The sequence below is a fragment of the Gavia stellata genome, unplaced genomic scaffold (assembly GCF_030936135.1).
Source record: "Gavia stellata isolate bGavSte3 unplaced genomic scaffold, bGavSte3.hap2 HAP2_SCAFFOLD_255, whole genome shotgun sequence".
Taxonomy (NCBI): Eukaryota; Metazoa; Chordata; class Aves; order Gaviiformes; family Gaviidae; genus Gavia; species Gavia stellata.
Genome location: NW_026776782.1, coordinates 1 through 20,147, shown reverse-complemented (window position 1 = coordinate 20,147; position 20,147 = coordinate 1). Strand labels below are relative to the sequence as shown.

The following is a 20,147-nucleotide window of genomic DNA, read 5'->3' as shown; positions in this document are numbered from 1 at the left end:
TTGGCAGAGGTTGAAAGGAGGGGAGCGGTTGCATGCAGCGGGTTCATATTGCTGCAAGGGAGACGTGGTTGCATGCAGTAGGTTCACATTGCTGCAAGGGTGCAGCGGTTGCCTGCAGCTGCTCCTTAGTTTGGCAGAGGTTGCAAGGAGGGGAGCGGTTGCATGCAGCGGGTTCGCATTGCTGCAAGGGAGAGGTGGTTGCACGCAGTGGGATTGCGTTGCTGCAAGGGAGATGTGGTTGCATGCAGCGGGTGTGCATTGCTGCAAGGGAGAGGTGGTTGCATGCAGTGGGTGTGCATTGCTGCAAAGGAGACATAGTTGCATGCAGCGGGTTCGTGTTGCTACAAGGGAGACGTGGTTGCATGCAGTAGGTTCACATTGCTGCAAGGGTGCAGCGGTTGCATGCAGCTGCTCCTTAGTTTGGCAGAGGTTGCAAGGAGGGGAGCGGTTGCATGCAGCGGGTTCGCATTGCTGCAAGGGAGAGGTGGTTGCACGCAGTGGGATTGCGTTGCTGCAAGGGAGATGTGGTTGCATGCAGCGGGTGTGCATTGCTGCAAAGGAGACATAGTTGCATGCAGCGGGTTCGCGTTGCTACAAGGGAGAGGTGGTTGCACGCAGTGGGATTGCGTTGCTGCAAGGGAGATGTGGTTGCATGCAGCAGGTTCTCATTGCTGCAAGGGTGCAGCGGTTGCATGCAGCGGGTTCGCGTTGCTGCAAGGGAGACGTGGTTGCACGCAGTAGGATTGCGTTGCTGAAGGGAGACGTGGTTGCATGCAGCGGGTTCACATTGCTGCAAGGGAGACGTGGTTGCATGCAGCGGGTGTGCATTGCCGCAAGGGTGCAGCGGTTGCATGCAGTGGGTTTGCAGTGCTGCAAGGGAGAGGTGGTTGCGTGTAGCTGCTCCTTAGTTTGGCAGAGGTTGCAAGGAGGGGAGCGGTTGCATGCAGCGGGTTCATATTGCTGCAAGGGAGACGTGGTTGCATGCAGCACGTTCTCATTGCTGCAAGGGTGCAGCGGTTGCATGCAGCAGGTGTGCATTGCTGCAAAGGAGACATAGTTGCACGCAGTGGGTTCGCGTTGCTACAAGGGAGAGGTGGTTGCATGCAGCAGGTTCGTATTGCTGCGAGGGTGCAGTGGTTGCCTGCAGCTGCTCCTTAGTTTGGCAGAGGTTGCAAGGAGGGGAGCAGTTGCACGCAGCGGGTTCGCATTGCTGCAAGGGAGACGTGGTTGCATGCAGTGGGTTTGCAGTGCTGCAAGGGTGCAGCGGTTGCGTGTAGCTGCTCCTTAGTTTGGCAGAGGTTGCAAGGAGGGGAGCGGTTGCATGCAGCGGGTTCATATTGCTGCAAGGGAGACGTGGTTGCATGCAGCAGGTTCTCATTGCTGCAAGGGTGCAGCGGTTGCATGCAGTGGGTTCGCGTTGCTACAAGGGCGACGTGGTTGCATGCAGCAGGTTCACATTGCTGCAAGGGTGTAGCGGTTGCATGCAGCTGCTCCTTAGTTTGGCAGAGGTTGCAAGGAGGAAAGCAGTTGCATGCAGTGGGTTTGCAGTGCTGCAAGGGAGAGGTGATTGCATGCACCAGGTTTGCATTGCTGCAAGGGTGCAGCGGTTGCATGCAGTTGCTCCTTAGTTTGGCAGGGGTTGCAAGGAGGAGAGCGGTTGCATGCAGTGGGTTTGCAGTGCTGCAAGGGCGATGTGGTTGCATGCAGCGGGTTCACATTGCTGCAAGGGAGACGTGGTTGCATGCAGTGGGATTGCGTTACTGCAAGGGAGATGTGGTTGCATGCAGCGGGTGTGCATTGCCGCAAGGGTGCAGCGGTTGCATGCAGTGGGTTTGCAGTGCTGCAAGGGAGAGGTGATTGCATGCACCAGGTTTGCATTGCTGCAAGGGTGCAGCGGTTGTATGCAGTTGCTCCTTAGTTTGGCAGGGGTTGCAAGGAGGAGAGTGGTTGCATGCAGTGGGTTTGCATGTCTCAAAGGGACAAGCGGTTGCATGCAGCGGGTTTGCATTGCTGCAAGGGCGATGTGGTTGCATGCAGCAGGTTCACATTGCTGCAAGGGTGCAGCGGTTGCATGTAGCTGCTCCTTAGTTTGGCAGAAGTGGCAAGGGGGAGAAGCGGTTGCATGCAGCGGGTTTGCATTGCATTGCTGCAAGGGTGCAGCGGTTGCAGGCAGCTGCTCCTCGGTTTTGCGAAGTTTGCGCGGAGGAAAGGAGTTGCACGCAGCCCTCGGGGATTTCAGCAAGGGGGGGAGAGTTGCGCGCAGCCGCGCTTTAGCGCCGCAGATTTTGGCGAGGCGGGGAGGCCGTTGCATGCGGAATTTGGCTTGGCTTTGTATTTTTTTTGGCCAAATTTTGCGCGCGGGGCGGGCAGAGGGGGGTTTTTTTTGCTGGGGGAAGTGGTTTGCGGGCGGCATCCGCCTTTGCGCAATATTTGCTCTGCTGCAAAGTGCTGCTTTTTTGTTTTTTGTTCCTTTCCTCGGGGGAAAAAAAGACGAAAATAAACAGCAAAGTCACTGCTTTTCTTTCTGCTTTTCGCCCGCCAGCCCTCGCCTGCCCTCCCCACAGCCGCTACGAGCTCTGCACCCGCACCTGCGCCCACACGTGCGCCAGCCTCTCCGTCAGCACCCGCTGCACCGAGAAGTGCTTCGAGGGCTGCCGGTGCGACGAGGGTTTCCTCTTCAACGGGGACGAGTGCGTCCCCATGGACTCCTGCGGGTGCCTGCACCGCGGCCGCTACTTTGAGGTGGGTGCTGCCGGGGACCCTTGCACCCGTGCCAGGGGAGCGTTGCACCCTTGCATGCTCCATGGGTGCTTGCACCCATGTGAGGGGAGTGTTGCACCCATGCGAGGGGAGTGTTGCACCCTTGCATGCCCCATGGGTGCTTGCACCCATGCAAGGGGAATGTTGCACCCATGAGAAGGGAATTTTGCACCCATGCGATGGGAGCGTTGCACCCATGCGCACTCAATGGGTGCTTGCACCCATGCAATGGGAATGTTGCACCCGTGCAAGGGGAGCATTGCACCCTTGCACGCCCCATGGGTGCTTGCACCCATGTGAAAGGAGTGTTGCACCCATGAGAGGGGAATGTTGCACCCATGCGATGGGAGCGTTGCACCCATGCGCACTCAATGGGTGCTTGCACCCATGCAATGGGAATGTTGCACCCGTGCAAGGGGAGCATTGCACCCTTGCACACCCCACGGGTGCTTGCACCCATGTGAAGGGAGTGTTGCACCCTTGCATGCCCCACGGGTGCTTGCACCCATGCGAGGGGAGTGTTGCACCCATGCGAGGGGAGTGTTGCACCCATGCAAGGGGAGCGTTGCACCCTTGCACACCCCATGGGTGCTTGCACCCATGTGAAGGGAGTGTTGCACCCATGCGCACCCGATGGGTGCTTGCACCCATGCAATGGGAATGTTGCACCCACGTGAGGGCAGCGTTGCACCCTTGCATGCCCCATGGGTGCTTGCACCCATGCAGGGGAATGTTGCACCCATACGAGGGCAGCGTTGCACCCTTGCACGCCCCACGGGTGCTTGCACGATTGCAATGGGAATGTTGCACTCTTGCACGCCCCACGGGTGCTTGCAGTCATGCGAGGGGAGCGTTGCACCATTGCACGCCCCGTGGGTGCTCGCGCCTGTGCGAGGGGAGCGTTGCAGCCTTGTGTGTCTCTTGCAACTCCGCGAGACCCCAGCTGCACGCGCCCTTTTTTCCTTCTTGCAACCTTTGCGAGGGGAAACCATTTGCATGCAGCCAGGGCTTTCTTTTGCAGTCCTTGCAAGGGGAAAACCCATTGCATGCAGCGTTTCCATGCACGTTTGCAGCCCTTGCAAGGAGAACACGTCTTGCACGCAACATTTCTTTACCATCTGCAGCTTTTGCAAGAGCAAACACCGTTGCATGCAGCGTTTCCATGCACATTTGCAGCCCTTGCAAGGAGGACGCGGGTTGCAAGTGGCATTTCTTTACCTTCTGCAGCTTTTGCAAGGGGAAAACGCTGTTGCATGCAGCGTTTCCATGCACGTTTGCAGCCCTTGCAAGGAGAACACGTCTTGCACGCAGCGTTTCTTTACCATCTGCAGCTTTTGCAACAGCAAACACAGTTGCACGCAGCGTTTCTTTACCATCTGCAGCTTTTGCAAGAGCAAACCCCGTTGCATGCAGCGTTTCCATGCACATTTGCAGCCCTTGCCAGGAGAACACGCAATTGCACGCAACATTTCTTTACCATCTGCAGCTTTTGCAAGAGCAAACACCGTCGCATGCAGCGTTTCCATGCACGTCTGCAGGCCTTGCAAGGAGGGTGCGGGTTGCAAGTGGCATTTCTTTACCTTCTGCAGCTTTTGCAAGGGGAAAACACTGTTGCATGCAGCGTTTCCATGCACGTTTGCAGCCCTTGCAAGGAGAACACGTCTTGCACGCAGCGTTTCTTTACCATCTGCAGCTTTTGCAACAGCAAACACAGTTGCACGCAGCGTTTCTTTACCATCTGCAACTTTTGCAAGAGCAAACACCGTTGCATGCAGCGTTTCCATGCACGTTTGCAGCCCTTGCCAGGAGAACACGTCTTGCACGCAACATTTCTTTACCATCTGCAGCTTTTGCAAGAGCAAACACCGTCGCATGCAGCGTTTCCATGCACGTCTGCAGGCCTTGCAAGGAGGACGCGGGTTGCAAGTGGCATTTCTTTACCTTCTGCAGCTTTTGCAAGGGGAAAACGCTGTTGCATGCAGCGTTTCCATGCACGTTTGCATTCCATGCACGTTCGCAGCCCTTGCAAGGAGAACACGTCTTGCACGCAGCGTTTCTTTACCATCTGCAGCTTTTGCAAGAGCAAACACAGTTGCACGCAGCGTTTCTTTACCATCTGCAGCTTTTGCAAGAGCAAACCCCGTTGCATGCAGCGTTTCCATGCACATTTGCAGCCCTTGCCAGGAGAACACGCGATTGCACGCAACATTTCTTTACCATCTGCAGCTTTTGCAAGAGCAAACACCGTCGCATGCAGCGTTTCCATGCACATTTGCAGCCCTTGCAAGGAGGACGCAGGTTGCAAGTGGCATTTCTTTACCTTCTGCAGCTTTTGCAAAGGGAAAACGCTGTTGCATGCAGCGTTTCCATGCACGTTTGCAGCCCTTGCAAGGAGAACACGTCTTGCACGCAGCGTTTCTTTACCATCTGCAACTTTTGCAAGAGCAAACACCGTTGCATGCAGTGTTTCCATGCACGTTTGCAGCCCTTGCAAGGAGAACACGGATTGCACGCAACATTTCTTTACCATCTGCAGCTTTTGCAAGAGCAAACACCGTCGCATGCAGCGTTTCCATGCACGTCTGCAGGCCTTGCAAGGAGGACGCGGGTTGCAAGTGGCATTTCTTTACCTTCTGCAGCTTTTGCAAGGGGAAAACGCTGTTGCATGTAGTGTTTCCATGCACGTTCGCAGCCCTTGCAAGGAGAACACGGCTTGCATGCAGCGTTTCTTTACCATCTGCAGCTTTTGCAGAGCAAACCCCGTTGCATGTGGCTTTCCCCCCCCCCCCCCGTTTTTGCATCTTTGCGAGGGGAAAACCCCTTGAACGCAGCGTTTTTCATCGCCTGTCCCCCTCCCGCAGATCGCCGAGACCGTCCTCTCCTCCGACTGCAGCGAGCGCTGCACGTGCCGGGCGGCGGGTGGCATGCAGTGCCGACCGGCCGGCTGTCCCTTCGGCCAAACCTGCGGCCTCAAGGATGGCGTCCGGGGTTGCGTGGAAGAACCGGGACGCTGCACCCTGGCCCCCGCCGCTCGCTTCGTCTCCTTCGATGGAGCCACCGGCACCACCACGGCCGCCGGCGTCTACGTGGTGGCCACCCTGTGTGATCCACGCCACCCTGCTTGGTTCCGGCTCTTGGCTGCCGTTGGGGAGAACCAGGACCGACCGGCCGTGGTGGCCCTTCACCTCTTCAACCCTCAGGCCTTCCTCACCGTCAAGAGGGAGAAGAAGGTCTGGGTAGGTCATCCCCACCCCGCTGCCACCCAAAAGTCCCCCTGGTCCTTCGTCGGAACCCAAATCCACCGTTTTCCACCGATATATCGCAAGGTCCATCGGTGTGGCGCGAGGGAAGCGCCGTCCTTCATCCCGCCGTCATCGCGAGGTGGCCGCGCGTCGGCCCGTCCCTTCATTTTAACCGAAACTGCTCTTTTTTCCCCACCTATTCCACGCGAAGGCAGCGCCCGCCTGTGGTGTCCCTCATCCCACCATCATCCCAAGAGGTTCTTCCATTGGCCCATCCCTTCATTTTGACCCAAACGGCCTTTTTTCCAGCAGTTTCACGCACGTGAGGCACCCATGGGTGTTGTCCTCCATCCCGCCACCCTCAAGGGATCTCCGCGCATCTGCTCAGCCCTTTATATTGACCAAAATTGCCTCTTTTTTTTTTGGTTTTCACCCAATAATTTAACGTAAAGGAAGCACCCATGGGTGCCCTCCTTCACCCCAAACCCTTCTCCCAGCCCCATGGAGGGAACCCAGGTGTCCACGTCCTCATCCCACCTCCCACCCCAGTCCCCAGGCAGGAACGAACCCCAACGAGATATCCCCCCCCACCCCGGAGCACTTCACGCCGGCTCTCCGTACCTAAAATGGAGGGATTTCACCCCATTTTGGGCTCCACCGCTACGGTGAAGGTTGGGGGTGGAGAAATGACCTATTTCCCGGCTTTTTCACCCCAGTTTGAATTTATTTCAACGTCGCGTCGCACGGAGCCATGCTCTCCCTCTTGGTGTCTTCTCCAGGTCAACGGGGTCCCAGCCACCCTCCCTGTGGAGGTGGCCGGCACCTTGACCGTCACCGAGACCCGGGGCACCATCTGGATCACCCAAAAACCCGAATTCGTCATCGGCCTCAGCCCCGCCGGGGAGGTGACGGTGACGGTGGCGCAGGAGCTGAGCAAGCAGCTCTGCGGGATCTGCGGTGATTACGACGGGAAGGCGGCCAACGACCTCCGAGGGCCCGACGGGAAATTGGTGGCGGATGTGGTGGCGGTGGCCAAGGCTTGGCGAGCGCCCGACTTCACCCAGGTGAGCGTCCCCCAGGAGGTGACAAACGCCGGTCTCGGTTTGGGCGATATTCGTCATCGTTCACGTCCTAGCTCCAGCGTGGTTGTGTCCCCGTGGGCCTTGGTGCCACCACCGTGAAGAAATGTCCGTCCATTGGTCCCGTCCCTTCATATTAACCAAAATCGCTTTTTTTCCCCGCAATTTCATCCAAGGAGAGCGTTGGCCTTCATCCCCCTCCTCATCCAGAGATCTTCATCCGTCAACCCGTCCTTCGGATTAACCAAAATCACCTTTTTTCCCCCCAATTTAACACCAGCAAAACCACCACGGGCCACGTCCTTCATCCCGCCATCAGCAAAAGAGCTTCATCGACCTCTCCCTTCCTTTGTGTTGACCAAAATTGCCTTTTTTCCCCCCGTTTTGAGGCGAGGGGAAGCCCCCCCGGGTGCCACCTTCGTCCCACTCTTCATCTATCGTCCCGTTTCTTAATTTTAACCAAAATCACCTTTTTTCCCCCCCCCAATTTCACGGGAGAGATGCCCCCCACCCGTGGCGTCCTTCATCTTAACCAAAATAGTCCTTTTTTCTCCTCAAATCAGGCCCAAAGTCGCCTGCAAGGAACCGAGCCAACGCCATCGCGGGCGGAGAAAGGGAATGGGGAAAATCACCCCGAGAAAGGGGGAAATCACCCCCGAAAAAGGGGAAATCACCCCAAAAAAAGGGGAAATCACCACGAAAAAGGGGAAATCACCCCCTAAAAAAGGGGAAATCACCCCCAAAAAAGGGGAAATCACCCCAAAAAAGGGGAAATCACCCCAAAAAAGGGGGACATCACCCAAAAAGGGGAAAATAACCCCCAAAAAGGGGAAATCCCCCCCCAAAAAAGGGGAAATCCCGCCCCAAAAAGGGGAAATCACCCCGAAAAAGGGAGACATCACCCCGAAAAAGGGGACATCACCCCTCAAAAAGGGGACATCAACCCCAGAAAAAGGGAAATCACCCCCCCAAAAAAGGGAAATCACCCCCAAAAGGGGAAATCACCCCCCCAAAAAGGGGAAATCATCCCCTAAAAAGGGGAAATCACCCACCAAAAAAGGGGAAATCACCCCCAAAAGGGGAAATCACCCACCAAAAAAGGGGAAATCACCCCAAAAAGGGGAAATCACCCCAAAAAAATGGGAAATCACCCCCTAAAAAAGAGGAAATCACCCCAAAAAAGGGGAATTCACCCCCCCAAAAGGGGAAAATCACCCAAAAAGGGGGAAATCACCTGCGAAAAAGGGGAAATCACCCCACCAAAAGGGGAAATCACCCTGAAAAAGGAGGAAATCACCCCCGAAAAAGGGGAAATCACCCCAAAAAAGGGGAAATCACCCCCAAAAAAGGGGGAAATAATCCAAAAAATGGGAAATCACCCCCCAAAAAGGGGAAATCACCCCAAAAAGGGGAAATCACCCCCAAAAAAGGGGAAATCACCCCAAAAAAGGGGAATTCACCCCGAAAAAGGGGAAATCACCCCAAAAAAGGGGAAATCACCCCAAAGGCGATGCGTTAACCCTTTATTTTCCCTTTTTTTTTCCCCTCAGTGATGCGAAAAAATGACATTTAGAGGCCCGGAACTGGGCCGACGCCTCATCGCTGAGGTCATCGCGGCGAAAACTCAGCATCTACCCCAAAGGGCTATTATTTTTCTTGCCCCCCCCCTAAATTTGAGGTCCCCCCCCCCAAAAAAAGGGGGGTAAAGCTGCCGCTGCCTTCGGTTTGCAATAAAATCAGCAAAATTGGGGGAAAGAAGAGGGGGGAAAGGGGTTATGGGGAAATTAGGGCTCCTGGGGGGTGGGTGGGGGGGGTCCCAGGGTGGGTGGGGGGGGGGTCCCGGATGCTTGGGTGCCCTGGAGGGGGGGAAAGGGGTGTTTCCCGGACACTGGGTGCCCTGCCAGCCCCTCCCTGCCCCCGGGCTGTTCCTGGCCCCCCCTGACCCGTTTCAGTCAATATTTCCCGTCACGGCCCCGCCCACGGCCCCGGGACACGGGGGGGGGGGGTGGGGTGGGGGGGCACCCAAATGGCTGGGTCCCACGGGTGGGGGTGGGGGGGGTGGGGGGAGGGGGAGTGGAGGAGGCTCCCGGATGCTTGGGGGGGGGGGGAGGGGGATGCTGCTGGACACTTGGGTCCCCGCTGGGGGGGGGGGTGTCTCCTTCCCAGTGTTCCCCCAGTACATCCCAGTGGTCCCTCCCAGTTCCTTCCAGTCTCCCCCAGTTCGTCCCAGTCCCCTCCAGTGTGTGTCCCCCGTACGTCCCAGCGCCACCCCCCCCCCCAGACCTTTCCAGTCTCTCCCAGTCCCCTCCAGTGTGCCCCCCCAGTGCATCCCAGTCCCCCCTGCCATGTCTCCTGCTTCCCCCCATTTCCCCCCAGTATGTCCCACTCTCCCCACGTGTCCCCCAGTTCGCCCCAGTTTCTCCCCAGTCCCCTCCAGTCTCCCCCAGTGTGCCCCCCAGTCCCTCCCAGTGCATCCCAGTGCCCCTCTGTGTCCCCTTTTCCCCCCAGTATGTCCCACTCTCCCCATGTGTCCCCCAGTTCGCCCCAGTGTCTCCCCAGTCCCCTCCAGTCTCCCCCAGTGCCCCCAGTCCCTCCCAGTGCATCCCAGTGCCCCTCTGTGTCCCCATTTCCCCCCAGTATGTCCCACTCTCCCCATGTGTCCCCCAGTTCACCCCAGTGTCTCCCCAGTCCCCCTCTGGGCTCCCCCAGTGCCCCCAGTCCCTCCCAGTGCATCCCAGTGCCCCTCTGTGTCCCCTTTTCCCCCCAGTATGTCCCACTCTCCCCACGTGTCCCCCAGTTCACCCCAGTGTCTCCCCAGTCCCCTCTGGGCTTCCCCAGTGCCCCCAGTCCCTCCCAGTGCATCCCAGTGCCCCTCTGTGTCCCCATTTCCCCCCAGTATGTCCCACTCTCCCCATGTGTCCCCCAGTTCACCCCAGTGTCTCCCCAGTCCCCTCTGGGCTCCCCCAGTGCCCCCAGTCCCTCCCAGTGCATCCCAGTGCCCCTCTGTGTCCCCTTTTCCCCCCAGTATGTCCCACTCTCCCCATGTGTCCCCCAGTTCACCCCAGTGTCTCCCCAGTCCCCTCCAGTCTCCCCCAGTGCCCCCAGTCCCTCCCAGTGCATCCCAGTGCCCCTCTGTGTCCCCATTTCCCCCCAGTATGTCCCACTCTCCCCACATGTGTCCCCCAGTTCGCCCCAGTGTCTCCCCAGTCCCCTCCAGTCTCCCCCAGTGCCCCCAGTCCCTCCCAGTGCATCCCAGTGCCCCTCTGTGTCCCCTTTTCCCCCCAGTATGTCCCACTCTCCCCATGTGTCCCCCAGTTCACCCCAGTGTCTCCCCAGTCCCCTCTGGGCTCCCCCAGTGCCCCCAGTCCCTCCCAGTGCATCCCAGTGCCCCTCTGTGTCCCCATTTCCCCCCAGTATGTCCCACTCTCCCCACGTGTCCCCCAGTTCGCCCCAGTGTCTCCCCAGTCCCCTCTGGGCTCCCCCAGTCCCTCCCAGTGCATCCCAGTCCCCCCCCCCCACTGCATCCCACTCCCCACCTCCCCCAGTATCTCCCCTGGCGTTCCCTATCCCTCCCAGTTTGTCCCAGTCCCTCCCAGTGCATTCCAGTCCCACTAAGTGTCCCTCCCAGCATTCCCAGTTCCCTCGCCAGCATGTCCCAGTCCCTCCACAAGAGCCCCCAGTCCATCCCAGTCCTCCCCCCCAGTGGCGGTGTGAGCTGAGGCGGAAGCGCCCGGGGCCCTGGGAGGTGCCACCCCCCACCCCCCCCCCCGCCACCCCCCCACACCCCCCCCCCGCCTGTCCCCAGCCCTGTCCCCTCCCTGGGGATAAAGTGGCTCCGGCCACGCCACAGGCACTGACTGGCACCATGGGACCCCGGTGAGTGTGGGGACACCGTGGGGACATGGGGGACATTGAGGGACATGGGGACATTGGGGGACTTGGAGGGACACAGAGACATGGGGGACATTGGGGACATGAGGGGACATGGGGGACTGGGGGTCATGGGGACATTGAGGGACATGGGGGACATGGAGGGACACAGAGACATGGGGGACACGAGGGACATGGGGGACATGGGGGACTGGGGGTCATGGGGACATGGGGAGGGGACACAGGGTCATGGAGACATTGGGGGACTTGGAGGGACACAGAGACATGGGGGACATGGGGACATTGAGGGACATGGGGACATGGGGGGACATGGAGGGACATGGGGACATGGGAGGGGACAGAGGGACATGGGGGACATTGGGAGACTTGGAAGGACACAGAGACATGGGGGACATTGGGGACATGGGGGACATGGGGGACTGGGGGTCATGGGGACATTGAGGGACATGGGGACATTGGGGGGACTTGGAGGGACACAGAGACATGGGGGACATTGGGGACTGGGGGTCATGGGGACATTGAGGGACATGGGGACATGGGGGACATGGGGGATATGGGGACATTGGGGGACTTGGAGGGACACAGAGACATGGGGGACATGGGGACATTGAGGGACATGGGGACATGGGGGACATGGGGACATGGGAGGGGTCAGAGGGACATGGGGGACATGGGGGACTGGGGGTCATGGGGACATGGGGAGGGGGACATAGGGACATGGGGGACATGGAGGGACACAGAGATACGGGGGACATGGGGGACATGGGGACATTGAGGGACTTGGGGGGACACAGACACATGGGGGACATTGGGGACATGGGGACATTGGTGGACTTGGAGAGACACAGAGTCACGGGGGACATTGGGGACACGGGGACATGGGGGACATGGGGGACTGGGGGTCATGGGGACATGGGAGGGGACATAGGGACATGGGGGACATGGAGGGACACAGAGACATGGGGGACATTGGGGACACGGGGACATTGGGGACATGAGGGACTGGGGGTCATGGGGACATGGGAGGGGGACACAGGGACATGGGGACATTGGGGGACTTGGAGGGACACAGAGACATGGGAGACATTGGGGACATGGGGGTCATGGGGACATTGGGGGACATGGGAGACATGGAGGGACACAGAGGCATGGGGGACATGGAGGACATGGGGGACATGGGGACATGGGAGGGGGACAGAAGGACATGGGGGACATTGGGGGACTTGGAAGGACATAGAGACATGGGGGACATGGGGGACTGGGGGTCATGGGGACATGGGGAGGGGACATAGGGACATGGGGGACATGGAGGGACACAGAGACACGGGGGACATGGGGGACATGGGGACATTGAGGGACTTGGGGGGACACAGAGACATGGGGGACATTGGGGACATGGGGACATTGGTGGACTTGGAGGGACACAGAGACACGGGGGACATTGGGGACACGGGGACATGGGGGACATGGGGGACTGGGGGGTCATGGGGACATGGCAGGGGACATAGGGACATGGGGGACATGGAGGGACACAGAGACATGGGGGACATTGGGGACACGGGGACATTGGGGACATGAGGGACTGGGGGTCATGGGGACATGGGAGGGGACACAGGGACATGGGGACATTGGGGGACTTGGAGGGACACAGAGACATGGGGGACATTGGGGACATGGGGGACATGGGGGACTGGGGGTCATGGGGACATGGGGAGAGGACACAGGGACATGTGGGACATTGGGGACATGGGGATGTGAGAAGGGACATAGGGACATGGGGGTGCATTGGGAGATGTGGGGGACATGGGGGACATTGGGGGACATGGGGGACATTGGGACATGGGGGACACTGGGGGACTTGGGGAACATTGGAGGGCATTGAGGGACATGGGGGACATCTGGACAGATGGGGACACGGGGGACATTGGAGGACATTGGGGGACATTGGGACATGGGGGACGTGCAGAACAGGGGGACATGTTGTGGCATGGGGACATGGGGGACATTTGGGGACACGGAGGGGCATGGGGAAACGGGGGGCATGGGGTCATGGGGGACATGGGGACACATGGACAGGGACACGCTTGCAGGGGGGGACACAGAGAGGGACACCCACAGGACGTGTCTGTGGGGACAGGGACATGCAGGGGACACGCAGGGGACATGCAGAGGGACACAAATGCATGGGGACGGGGACGCGAATGGGGACAGGTCTGCATGGTGAAATGGGGACAGGGACAGCCATGGGGGACAGAGACAGCGAGGGGACATGGGCATGGGGACAGGGACACCCATGGGGACAGTGACAGGCAGGGGACATTTGAGTACGGGGGAGAGGGACACCCGTGGGATGTGTGCATGGGGACAAGGACACCCATGAAGACAGGGACACCCACGGGATGTCTGCAGGGGACAGGGACACCCACGGGGATGGGGACACCCATGGGGACAGGGACATGCAGCGGACATGTGGGCATGGGGACAGGGACACCCATGGGGACAGGGACACCGAAGGGGACGGGGACACCCATGGGACATCTGCAGGGGACAGGGACACCCATGGGGACAGGGACACCCACGGGGACAGGGACACCCACGGGATGTGGGCATGGGGACAGGGACACCCATGGGGACAGGGACATGCAGCGGACATGTGGGCATGGGGACAGGGACACCCATGGGGACAGGGACACCCATGGGGACGGGGACAACCATGGGACATCTGCAGGGGACAGGGACAGCCATGGGGACAGAGACACCCACGGGGACAGGGACACCCACGGGATGTGGGCATGGGGACAGGGACACCCATGGGGACAGGGACATGCAGCGGACATGTGGGCATGGGGACAGGGACACCCATGGGGACAGGGACACCCATGGGGACGGGGACACCCATGGGACATCTGCAGGGGACAGGGACAGCCATGGGGACAGAGACACGCACAGGACATGGGCATGGGGACAGGGACACCCACGGGGACAGGGACACCCATGGGGACGGGGACACCCATGGGACGTCTGCAGGGGACAGGGACACAGAGGGGACACGTGAACATGGGGACAGGGGAGGGGCGGAGGGACAGATGGATGGGGAAAGGGAGGGAGAGAGGGATGGGCGGACGGACGGACGGAGAGAGGGAATGGGGAGGTGGAGGGATGAAGGACGGATGGACGGATGGACGGACGGATGGACGGATGGATGGATGGATGGATGGAGGACATGGATGATGGAGGAAGGACAGACGGACAGCTAGATGGATGGATGGAGGACATGGATGATGGATGAAGGACAGACGGACAGCTAGATGGATGGATGGATGGATGGAGGACATGGATGATGGATGAAGGACAGACGGACAGCTGGAAGGATGGATGGATGGATGGAGGACATGGATGATGGAGGAAGGACAGACGGACAGCTAGATGGATGGATGGAGGACATGGATGATGGATGAAGGACAGACGGACAGCTAGATGGATGGATGGATGGATGGAGGACATGGATGATGGAGGAAGGACAGACGGACAGCTGGATGGATGGATGGATGGATGGAGGACATGGATGATGGAGGAAGGACAGACGGACAGCTAGATGGATGGATGGAGGACATGGATGATGGATGAAGGACAGACGGACAGCTAGATGGATGGATGGATGGAGGACATGGATGATGGAGGAAGGACAGACGGACAGCTAGATGGATGGATGGAGGACATGGATGATGGATGAAGGACAGACGGACAGCTAGATGGATGGATGCATGGATGGAGGACATGGATGATGGATGAAGGACAGACGGACAGCTGGATGGATGGATGGATGGATGGAGGACATGGATGATGGAGGAAGGACAGACGGACAGCTAGATGGATGGATGGAGGACATGGATGATGGATGAAGGACAGACGGACAGCTAGATGGATGGATGGATGGATGGAGGACATGGATGATGGAGGAAGGACAGACGGACAGCTAGATGGATGGATGGATGGAGGACATGGATGATGGAGGAAGGACAGACGGACAGCTAGATGGATGGATGGAGGACATGGATGATGGATGAAGGACAGACGGACAGCTAGATGGATGGATGGATGGATGGAGGACATGGATGATGGAGGAAGGACAGACGGACAGCTAGATGGATGGATGGAGGACATGGATGATGGATGAAGGACAGACGGACAGCTAGATGGATGGATGGATGGAGGACATGGATGATGGAGGAAGGACAGACGGACAGCTAGATGGATGGATGGATGGATGGAGGACATGGATGATGGAGGAAGGACAGACGGACAGCTAGATGGATGGATGGATGGATGGAGGACATGGATGATGGATGAAGGACAGACGGACAGCTAGATGGATGGATGGATGGATGGAGGACATGGATGATGGAGGAAGGACAGACGGACAGCTAGATGGATGGATGGATGGAGGACATGGATGATGGAGGAAGGACAGATGGACAGCTAGATGGATGGATGGATGGATGGAGGACATGGATGATGGAGGAAGGACAGACGGACAGCTGGATGGATGGATGGATGGATGGATGGAGGACATGGATGATGGATGAAGGACAGACGGACAGCTAGATGGATGGATGGATGGATGGAGGACATGGATGATGGATGAAGGACAGACGGACAGCTAGATGGATGAATGGATGGATGGATGGATGGAGGACATGGATGATGATGAAGGACAGACGGACAGCTAGATGGATGGACGGATGGATGGATGGATGGATGGAGGACATGGATGATGGAGGAAGGACAGACGGACAGCTAGATGGATGGATGGAGGACATGGATGATGGATGAAGGACAGACGGACAGCTAGATGGATGGATGGAGGACATGGATGATGGAGGAAGGACAGACGGACAGCTGGATGGATGGATGGATGGATGGAGGACATGGATGATGGATGAAGGACAGACGGACAGCTAGATGGATGGATGGATGGATGGAGGACATGGATGATGGATGAAGGACAGACGGACAGCTAGATGGATGAATGGATGGATGGATGGATGGAGGACATGGATGATGATGAAGGACAGACGGACAGCTAGATGGATGGACGGATGGATGGATGGATGGATGGAGGACATGGATGATGGAGGAAGGACAGACGGACAGCTAGATGGATGGATGGAGGACATGGATGATGGATGAAGGACAGACGGACAGCTAGATGGATGGATGAAGGAGGGCCGAGCACCCGTCACCCCCTCCGTTCCCCCAGGCCTGGGCAGATGAAGGTTCCCCCCGTTCTCCTCCTCCTCCTCCTCGGCCACATGGATGAGTGGGGACCCCTGGGGACGTGGGGGGGCACCCAGGAGATCCCCGGGTGAGTGGGGACACCGTGGGGACATGGGGGGCACCCATGGGACCCCTGGGTGAGTGGGGACACCATGGGGACATAGGGGGCACCCATGGGACCCCTAGGTGGCTCAGGGACACCATGGGGACATGGGGGGCACCCATGGGACCCCTAGGTGAGTGGGGACACCATGGGGACATGGGGAGCACCCATGGGACCCCTAGGTGGCTCAGGGACACCGTGGAGACATGGGGGGCACCCATGGGACCCCCGGGTGAGTGGGGACATGGGGGACACCCATGGGACCCCTAGGTGGCTCAGGGACACCATGGGGACATGGGGGACACCCATGGGACCCCTAGGTGGCTCAGGGACACCATGGGGACATGGGGGACACCCATGGGACCCCTAGGTGGCTCAGGGACACCCTGGGGACATGGGGGGCACCCATGGGGGGCACCCTGTCCCCCTCCACCCAGGAAGGACCATCAGTGGGGTAAGTTGGGGGGCAGAGGGTGCTTGGGGGGGGGACTGGAGGCGGAGGAGGAGGGGGGCCCAGACCCATAGTTTGGGGTCCCAGACCCATACTGGGAGGTCCCTGACCCATACTGGGAGGTTCTGGGATGACACTGGGAGGTCCCAGTCCCACACCAGGAGGACCCTGACCCATACTGGGAGGTTCTGGGATGACACTGGGAGGTCCCAGTCCCACACCAGGAGGTCCCTGACCCATACTGGGAGGTCCTAGGGTGACACTGGGGGTCCTAGATTATCCCAAGGGGTCCCAGACCCATACTGGGAGGTCCCAGGCCCATACTGGGAGGTCCTAGGGTGACACTGGGTGTCCTAGATCATCCCAAGGGGTCCCTGACCCATACTGGGAGGTCCCTGACCCATACTGGGAGGTCCTAGGGTGACACTGGGGGTCCCAGATCATCCCAAGGGGTCCCAGACCCATACTGGGAGGTCCCAGCCCCATACTGGGAGGTTCTGGGGTGACACTGGGAGGTCCTAGGGTGACACTGGGGGTCCCAGATCATCCCAAGGGGTCCCAGACCCATACTGGGAGGTCCCAGGCCCATACTGGGAGGTCCTAGGGTGACACTGGGTGTCCTAGATCATCCCAAGGGGTCCCAGACCCATACTGGGAGGTCCCAGGCCCATACTGGGAGGTTCTGGGGTGACACTGGGGGTCCTAGATCATCCCAAGGGGTCCCAGACCCATACTGGGAGGTCCCAGCCCCATACTGGGAGGTCCTAGGGTGACACTGGGGGTCCTAGATCATCCCAAGGGGTCCCAGACCCATACTGGGAGGTCCCAGCCCCATACTGGGAGGTCCTAGGGTGACACTGGGGGTCCCAGATCATCCAAGGGGTCCCAGACCCATACTGGGAGGTCCCAGCCCCATACTGGGAGGTTCTGGGGTGACACTGGGAGGTCCTAGATCATCCCAAGGGGTCCCAGACCCATACTGGGAGGTCCCAGCCCCATACTGGGAGGTTCTGGGGTGACACTGGGAGGTCCTAGGGTGACACTGGGGGTCCCAGATCATCCCAAGGGGTCCCAGACCCATACTGGGAGGTCCCAGCCCCATACTGGGAGGTTCTGGGGTGACACTGGGAGGTCCTAGGGTGACACTGGGGGTCCCAGATCATCCCAAGGGGTCCCAGACCCATACTGGGAGGTCCCAGCCCCATACTGGGAGGTTCTGGGGTGACACTGGGAGGTCCTAGGGTGACACTGGGGGTCCCAGATCATCCCAAGGGGTCCCAGACCCATACTGGGAGGTCCCAGCCCCATACTGGGAGGTTCTGGGGTGACACTGGGAGGTCCTAGGGTGACACTGGGGGTCCCAGATCATCCCAAGGGGTCCCAGACCCATACTGGGAGGTCCCAGGCCCATACTGGGAGGTTCTGGGGTGACACTGGGAGGTCCTAGGGTGACACTGGGGGTCCCAGATCATCCCAAGGGGTCCCAGACCCATACTGGGAGGTCCCAGCCCCATACTGGGAGGTTCTGGGGTGACACTGGGAGGTCCTAGGGTGACACTGGGGGTCCCAGATCATCCCAAGTGGTCCCAGACCCATACTGGGAGGTCCCTGACCCATACTGGGAGGTTCTGGGGTGACACTGGGAGGGTCCTAGGGTGACACTGGGGGTCCCAGATCATCCCAAGGGGTCCCAGACCCATACTGGGAGGTCCCAGATCCATCCTGGAAGGTCCCACAGTGACATGGAGGTTTCTGGGCCACCACGGGGGTCCCAGACCCACGGTGTGGGGAAGGTTCCCACTCCTCGCCGTGGGTCCCTGATGGGTGCCCCCCCCCACCCCCACCCAGGTGGGCTGCTCTACCCCTTCGGGCCGGAGGTTGGGGACGAGGCCACCCCCCACGAAGATGACGGGATGAGCCCCGAGATCCTCCTCTGGGAGACCTTCCGCTTCTACGGACAACCCCACCGCTCCCTCTACGTGGGTCCGGGGCCCCATGGCACAGAGGGGTGGGGCGGGGGGGTGCTGTGGGTTAGGGTGCTCGGGGTGCTATGGGTTGGGGGGACCATGGTTGGGTGACACCATGGATTGGGGATGTTGGGGGTTGGGGACACCATGAGGTTGGGCCACCATGGTTGAAGACACCGTGGGTTGGAGCTATGATGGGTGGAGATACACTGGTTGGGGACCACCATGGGTTGGGTGCCACCGTGGTTGGAGGCCGCCATAGTTGGGGCCACCATGGTTGGGGGTCAAGAAGGTTGGGGCCACCATGGCTTGGAGACATGGTTGGTGCCACCATGGTTGGTGCCACCATGGTTGGGGGTCAAGATGGTTGGGGCCACCATGGCTTGGAGACATGGTTGGTGCCACCATGGTTGGTGCCACCATGGTTGGGGGTCAAGACAGTTGGGGCCACCATGGTTGGTGCCACCATGGATTGGAGACATCATGGTTGGGAGCCACCATGGTTGGTGCCACCATGGTTGGGGGTCAAGATGGTTGGGGCCACCATGGATTGGAGACATGGTTGGTGCCACCATGGTTGGGGGTCAAGATGGTTGGGGCCACCATGGCTTGGAGACATCATGGTTGAGAGCCACCATGGTTGGTGCCACCACGGTTGGTGGCCAAGACAGTTGGAGCCACCATGGTTGGGGCCACCATGGATTGGAGACGTCATGGTTGGTGCCACCATGGTTGGGGCCACCATGGTTGGGGGTCAAGACAGTTGGGGCCACCATGGTTGGTGCCACCATGGATTGGAGACATTATGGTTGGGAGCCACCATGGTTGGGGCCACCACGGTTGGGGGTCAAGATGGTTGGGGCCACTGTGGATTGGAGACATGGTTGGGGCCACCATGGGTGGTGCCACCATGGTTGGGGGTCAAGATGGTTGGGGCCACCACGGTTGGTGCCCAAGATGGTTGGGGCCACCACAGTTGGGGCCCAAGATGGTTGGGGCCACCATGGCTTGGAGACATCATGGTTGAGAGCCACCATGGTTGGTGCCACCACGGTTGGTGCCCAAGACAGTTGGAGCCACCATGGTTGGGGCCACCATGGATTGGAGACGTCATGGTTGGTGCCACCATGGTTGGGGCCACCATGGTTGGGGGTCAAGACAGTTGGGGCCACCATGGTTGGTGCCACCATGGATTGGAGACATCATGGTTGGTGCCACCATGGTTGGGGCCACCACAGTTGGGGGTCAAGATGGTTGGGGCCACTGTGGATTGGAGACATCAGGGTTGGTGCCACCATGGTTGGTGCCACCACGGTTGGTGCCACCACAGTTGGGGGTCAAGATGGTTGGGGCCACTGTGGATTGGAGACATGGTTA

General features: G+C 59.3%; 2 protein-coding genes across 2 annotated transcripts in view; one reads left to right on the top strand and one right to left on the bottom strand.

Annotated features, from left to right (window-relative positions):
* FCGBP (Fc gamma binding protein) overlaps window positions 1-8,824 on the top strand; it is a 30,679-nt gene extending 21,855 nt beyond the window's left edge. Inside the window, exons 17-20 of the mRNA XM_059834813.1 lie at window positions 2,543-2,742; window positions 5,622-5,996; window positions 6,782-7,066; window positions 8,632-8,824. Of these exons, the coding sequence (XP_059690796.1) occupies window positions 2,543-2,742; window positions 5,622-5,996; window positions 6,782-7,066; window positions 8,632-8,634 (863 nt within the window). The 3' untranslated portion in view covers window positions 8,635-8,824. The remainder of the gene's footprint in view (window positions 1-2,542; window positions 2,743-5,621; window positions 5,997-6,781; window positions 7,067-8,631) is intronic.
* Window positions 8,825-11,169: 2,345 nt separating this feature from the next.
* On the bottom strand, window positions 11,170-12,029 carry LOC132321304 (putative uncharacterized protein DDB_G0291608; the record flags this gene model as incomplete). Its single annotated transcript, XM_059834812.1, has 3 exons — window positions 11,170-11,217; window positions 11,329-11,436; window positions 11,932-12,029. Coding segments are annotated over 3 exons (254 nt in total), but the record flags the coding sequence as incomplete, so codon positions are not given.
* Between the last annotated feature and the right edge of the window lie 8,118 nt (window positions 12,030-20,147).